Source organism: Mandrillus leucophaeus, unplaced genomic scaffold (genome assembly GCF_000951045.1).
Source record: "Mandrillus leucophaeus isolate KB7577 unplaced genomic scaffold, Mleu.le_1.0 Scaffold261, whole genome shotgun sequence".
Lineage (NCBI taxonomy): Eukaryota > Metazoa > Chordata > Mammalia > Primates > Cercopithecidae > Mandrillus > Mandrillus leucophaeus.
The window spans coordinates 744,351-751,090 of NW_012102710.1; the positions used below are offsets into that span (position 1 = coordinate 744,351).

Sequence of the window (6,740 nt, forward strand, 5' to 3'; positions counted from 1 at the left end):
TACTTGTTTTAACAGCCTTTTTCCTCTTGCTTAATCCTCTCAGCTTCCCTAACCAGCCTTTTTATTTCTTGTTTGCAGTTCCTCTCTCTCGGGGACCTGGCATTTCACTTTATGATAACTGTTTTTACACTTTCCATTTTGGCTCTGTAGTCTGCCCCTCATTCTGTGTCTGGTGAATGTGTACGCCTCGTTTTTCACTTCGCCCATCTTTCAATGTGGGTCTCTCCTGAATTTGCACTGTCAGTATCTGTGTTAGAGTAAATATCTGGGGGATGTAGTTCCTGAGCTTTCATAATTAAAAAAATTAATTTTATCTCCCTTTTTTGTATTTTATAGTGTTGAAACTATACCCATGAAAAAGTAAGCCTTTTTTAAAAAAACTATATTCTTAGATGGGATGGGGGAGGTTTATATTATTATGTAATGGACCTTAAACATTAAGTTATTGGCATCTTAAAATTACGTAGAAACAGCAGATCTGTCCAGGCAAAAATAAATTGCAATGCCTCTTCAAAAGAGGGCTGGCACAGGGAAGGTGCTCAAGAAATACTTCATGAATTAATGAAAGTTTTATATGCTAAGTTTATTAATCTATAAAGTAGTCATTTGGTCTTTGAAATTTAAAAGGAGCAAAATGTAAACTACTCATTTGTCTTGTTTTTAGATTTAACAAATTGTTACATACTTTTCGTGACCATTACATTGTCTTTGTAATCCATGATGTAAATACTTCATCTGAGAGATAACATGGTGTTTTGGTGTATTTATTTTTGTTACAGTATGGAAAATGGTAATAATGGTTATCATAAAGATCATTTATATGGTATTCACAATCCTGTTATGACAAGGTAAAGCAAAGTCTGGAAGTGCATGCCTGTTCTGTGATAAACCATCTCATCTCCTATATATCAGCACTGAATTTTCTGCATGCTGTTGATGCCTTCACTTCTCTGTGTGTGATACTTTATCAATGGTAGTCTCCAATCATGCTCTACATAGTGTTCTATGATGCCATGAGTTTAAATGTTCAGTAGATTTCTAAACAACGGAATTATTCAGCAACTAAAATTTGGTGTCATCTTAAAATGCTATGTATGGTTGTAGATCATTACAGATTAAATGCATGCATACCTTGCATTTAGAATTTCTCTGCACCAAATAAACTGAGTAGTTACAGTTTTCAAAGCCCCTTCCTTCCTTCCTTCCTTCCTTCCTTCCTTCCTTCCTTCCTTCCTTCTTTCCTTCCTTCCTTCCTTCCTTTTTTCCCTTCCAATAAATTAACTGTAACCGACCAGAAAAAGAACCTCAATTCTTCCTCCAAAATCTTTATGAATTTACGTTCTCTAGAAGTAAGGAGCTTCCCTGGTTCTGGATATGTTATATATCAGGTAACTCTGAACTTTGCTTGCCAGAGGTCAGTCCTCTTCTGAGGCTCTACTAAGAATTCAGAGCCACACGTCAGCCAGGGACCTATCTGCTCAGAAGAGGTGGAGCCATAGTGTGCAGGGCAGCAGGGCCACAGTGGGCTGTCCTCTTCAGTGGGCGTGGTCCTTCCCATGCCCATGCAGCTGGCCCCCTAGTGCTCCCCCGAGCCCTGCTCTGCACAGTGATGTCTCAGATGCAAAAACGTGAGTCTAGCGGTGCATGGGGGGGGATCCACCTTAGAAGGCTCACGCTCCACATGGGAGGCGTCCAGTTAAAAGTGCCCACATTCAGGGAAGCCCACAGCTTTGGCTTCACACCAGGTATTTCTATTTAGAGCCTCCCAGGCCAGAAGCTGCTCATCAGTCAGGCACATCCTTATCTTAAGCAATATTACCTAATAACAGTTGATGCTGCACCTTGGTCAGATTTCAAGGTGAACAGAACCAGAAAGTCATAAAATTTGTCCTTTCAGAAGGATAAGTGGCTTCCTGGACTTAAAACTTGGAACATTGTAAAAAATTCAGAACTTTTCATTATAATTTTCCATTTAGGGGAAGAGAAGTTGCCTGAGTGCATTCCAGCTGCTATAACGAAATGCCTTAAACTAGGTAGCTTGTAAACACCAGGGTTTATTTCTCACAGTTCTGGAGGCAGGGAAAACAAGACAAAGGTGCCGTCAGATTCGGTGTCCGGTGAAGGACCACTTTCTCATAGGTGGCGTCGTCTTGCCAAATCCTCACATGGCAGAAAGGGCAGGCTGGCTCCTTGGAGTCTCTTTTCTAAAGGCGTTAATGAGAAACTAATGAGGGCCCTGCCTTCATGACCTAAAGCATCACTGTGATTATGATTTCAATGTATGAATTTTAGGAGTGCACATTCAGCTGAGAGCAGAAATGGTGATAATAACAAAAATAAAGTTCTCGGTCAGGCACGGTGGCTCACGCCTGTAATCCCAGCACACTGGGAGGCCAAGGCGGGTGGATCACGAGGTCAGGAGATCAAGACCATCCTGGCTAACGCGGTGAAACTTTGTCTCCACTAAAAACACAAAAAAGTAGCCAGATGTGGTGGCACACGCCTGTAGTCCCTGCTACTCGGGAGGCTGAGGCAGGAGAATCGCTTGAACCCGGGAGGCAGAGATTGCAGTGAGCCGAGATCATGCCACTGCACTCCAGCCCGGGTGACAGAGGGAGACTCCGTCTCTAAATAAATACAGTTCTGAAATGGCAAATTGACTTCATCTCATCTGATATTTCCAGTACGCAAGGCTTGGTGGCTAGAGTGCTGTATTGTGACAGAGTTGAAGATAGAGTTAAGTATCAATCAGCCAGGTAGGCTCTGGGGATAGCAGACAGCACAGCTGCCTGCATAATGTCCTGGCCTTCTTTTTCGTGGTGTAGCATGCTTGGAGGGTATCTTATATATATGGACAGAGATTTTCAAGATCAGAGGTTAGCTGTTCTCAATTACCTCGGTTGCCCTAACATTGGATCTTCTAGGACTACTCTGAATTTGTAGAATTGCTTCCTGGTGCTTGCCTGTTGGTTGTGAAGGCACTGAAAGTACTCTCTGTTCTAAGAAGAGTCATCCAGGCTGCATGGAAGATGCTAGAGAGAGAGACGCAAGCCTGGGTGGAGGTTGCCACAGGCAGATTTTCTGGAAGCAGTGCTGAAAAGGAGTTTGGAGTGCAGGATGTTTATGAGGATCCATGGTTGTGAAAGAAAGGGGGAGAAGTTGAGGTTGGCCTGCCAAAGCCTTGGCCCGGCTGGTCAGGAGCTCTGGATCAAGTATGGCCTGTAGGGAGTTGCCCACATTGGGCTCAGCTAAGCCTTTGCACCCCATCTTCCCCCAGAGCGGTAGGCTCTGACAACTGGAGGTTCTCTGCTGGCCATGCTGCCCCCAGCTGGAGGCAAGTCATTCTTAAAAGGGAATCTAGAAGGCACAACTCCATGGCTCCCTGAGAGGCACATGCACGGGTGGGCCTGGAACAATGTGCTGCATCCAAGAAATCCTCCCACAATTGAAAGGGAGGTGTCAGTGTGCAAGCTGGCAAGACAGCCTTTGAGATGCCAGGGTCCTCTCCGCACACCAGTACTGCCACAGACCTTTGTCACTAAGGCATGATCATCACAGCCAACCGGACTCTGGCTAATTCCCAGCTTCAGATCTGAGTGCTGGAAATAGGCAGGCGTCAGCTGTCTTCTGCCTTATGCCACCACGTGAGCCCTTGCCCACAAAGGAGGGTAGATTTCCAGTTCTAGCATCAATAAGAGAATAACCGAGCACCTATTTAGTGCCACAGGTGTCCTGTGTATAGTGTCAAAGACTTAATTGTCTAGGCTCAAGAAGCTTGTTGTGGCTCTCCTTATTTACTAGTTTTTACCCACATTGCTGGAACAGCGTAAGATTTGCTAACTCTTGGATTTAACTTGCTGCACAAGAAAAAAGACATGATAATGATGGAAAATAGGAAAATGTTAGAAAACAGCCCTAGTCGGTGTTGAGAAATGCCACTCTTCTCACTTGCTAATGAACATTTCATCTTGGGCTGTTAACGTTGACATTCAAACTAGATTAAATGCCTTCGTTCTGTTAAATACATAAATGAAGCTTTAGGATGATTCTGTGGTCATTCTTACTACAACAGACATTGGAAGGACTTGTCCTTGTGAAGGGCCTAGCACTTCACACATCTGTGAAGCCTGGGACTAGGGATATACCAATGTTGGGTGACCTTCCTTAACGGTCCACAGTACATTTGAATTTTTTTCTACTTTCTATATTCTGTGTTCTACAGTAGAGCTCTAAGGGCAGGTTGAAGTGTTTTGTTTCAATAAGAGAAAAATCCCAAAGACTGACACCGTATGTGAGTTTCGCTGAAGCACCTTTCATGGTAACAATTAAATTGAGGCTTGTTTTCCTTCCTGCACACCCACCTCCAGTGGGAGCCCTGGCAAGTCTCCTGGATGTTCAGCCCGTCTACAGGCAGTCAGTGAAGAATCATAGTTTTGATTTGGTTTATTTGCAGAAGGTTAGGAAATGACAGCCCAGAAACTCTAGGGACATTGGGACACCTTTCTTTTCCACCCAGACCCTCCTAGAGGTCCCCGGGGTCTGAGTTGGAGTGGATCCTTGCTCTGCCTCCATGTGTCATTATGGAAGTGCTATTTAATGTCCTTGAGCCTCAGTTTTCTCACTTGTAAAAGGGGGGAATAATAAGAGCTTTGAGCCTGGGTGCCGTGGCTCACGGCTGTAATCCCAGCATTTTGGGAAGCCAAGGCCGGCAAATCACAAGGTCAGGAGTTCAAGACCACACTGGCCAACATGGTGAAACCCCATCTCTACTAAAAATACAAAAAATTAGCCAGGCGTAGTGGCAGGCACCTGTAATCCCAGCTACTCGGGAGGCTAAGGCAAGAGAATCACTTGAACCCGGGAGGCAGAGGTTTCAGTGAGCTGAGATCGCACCACTGCATTCCATCCCGGGCGACAGAGTGAGACTCTGTCTCAATAAATAAATAAATAAAAATAAGAGGCTTGTTTGCATAGGGTTGTGAGGGTTCAGTGAGGTAACCAGGCAAAATATTCACCCTTTGACCACTGTGAGCCCTTATTTAAGGGTTTGCGGTTCACTATAAAAACCGTAATCTTTTCTTATTACCCTGGCATTTCCAATGGAGGGAACCCAAAGGTGATTCAGAAGATAACTAAGTGTGGCTCTAATCTGTTAGCTGAGCCAGCTCCACTTAGCCTCCATCGATGACACCAACTGGGTTATGGATATTAGCAGACACCTCGTGACACCGTCGTACAAATGAACCCAAATTGATGCCTCCTTCACATGGCTTGAGACTGTGATTTTCCCCCAGTGTTTATCGCCAACAGTTTTCAGGTGTTGCCTGCATTTCAGGACAAAGCTAGGTTTAAGAGGCAAATGATCAGTGTACAGAGAAGGTGCTTGGCTATTTTAGAAAAGCCTTCTGGCCGGGCGCGGTGGCTCACGCTTTTAATCCCAGCACTTTGGGAGGCTGAGGAGGGAGGATCACTTGAGCCCAGGAGTTCAAAACCAGCCTGGGCAACATAGCAACACCCTGTCTCTATAAATGAAAAAAAAAAATTCTTTTTAACGTAAGAATGAAAGAAAAGCCTTCTGCAAACCAGGACGTTAGTACTTACCAAGTGTGGAGCAGTTTGATAACTAATATTGCTTCATGGAGTGTTTCCCAGGAGAATTCTCTTAAGTAAGAACCATAAAGTGGGGTGCTTCTGAGGGGCAAACTCAGTTTCATGGACTAGTTTTTTTTTTGTTCCCCTTTTCTTTTATCTTTGTTATTTCTTAAACACTCACACACATGTATACACACACATACTGTAATTAGTCCATTATACATACAGTCTGTGGTTATTTGCTTTTGATTGAAGGAAAAGTTAATAGAGTTTCATATAAACCTACGTAAGCCTGGATTTTCTTTCCAACGATGCTTCTGTCTGCCACACAAAGTCTCCAGAGCAAGTGGAGGCATTTTAATTTCAGGAAATAATGAGTGACTCGTTTCCAAACCTTCTTCCTAGCCTTTCGTGGATCACTAGAGGTCACTCAGATTGTGATCTGTCTCCTGCTAGGGAGTTCTTTAGAGAGAGAGAGAAAAGAGAGAGAGAGTGTGTGTGTGTATGTGTGTGTGTGTGTAAACTTCCTCTGTCTAGCTCTGACTTCAGAGATCAAGAGAGAAAGTTGCTCCATGTGAGGCCACAAAGGCTTGAGAACAACCGAACACCAGTGTTGGTCCGGTAGCCCCAGGAACCGGGCAGGATGGCCACCCTGCCTCATCCTGCACAGTCCTCACATTGGCCCTTTATGGCTATCATCACCTCCCTGTTGTCTGTCTTTTGCAGATAGACTCAGGGACATGTAGGCCGTGCCCAGGTCTCCACAGCTAGCCAGGGCCAAGCTAAGATTTGAGCTATTTCTCCTATTCTCCCAAAGGCAGGTGGGCAAAGAAAAATTCCCAAAACAGGTGGAAAGACCACAGAATAATTTGATTATTTTTCCCAGTCTTCACTCTGAAGACTACCAAATTGGCAGAAAGAGGAACAAATAAGAGGCAAATGTTGCTAGAAACTCTAGTTTATCTGAAAAGGAGAGAAATCAGATTTTAATATGAAATTACCCTTTTTAATGTTAGCAAACAATGTTGAGGAAAAAAATACCATGGGGGCCCAACAAAATATGTCTGTGAACCACCTTCTTGCTAGTTCTGCTGCAGATGGTGTTCATTGTGAGTGCTGTTGTAGATTCTTTGTTGTTGTTGTTGTTG

At 44.1% G+C, this 6,740-nt stretch overlaps 2 protein-coding genes across 2 annotated transcripts in view; both read left to right on the top strand.

Annotated features, from left to right (window-relative positions):
* The window catches only part of PROM1 (prominin 1), a 127,761-nt gene that overhangs the window by 115,698 nt on the left and 5,323 nt on the right, over positions 1-6,740 (top strand). Inside the window, exons 25-26 of the mRNA XM_011984133.1 lie at positions 329-360; positions 780-848. Of these exons, the coding sequence (XP_011839523.1) occupies positions 329-360; positions 780-848 (101 nt within the window). The remainder of the gene's footprint in view (positions 1-328; positions 361-779; positions 849-6,740) is intronic.
* LOC105542526 (fibroblast growth factor-binding protein 2-like) overlaps positions 337-6,740 on the top strand; it is a 20,393-nt gene continuing 13,989 nt past the window's right edge. Inside the window, exon 1 of the mRNA XM_011984103.1 lies at positions 337-360. The gene's annotated coding sequence lies outside the window, so the exon portion shown is untranslated. The remainder of the gene's footprint in view (positions 361-6,740) is intronic.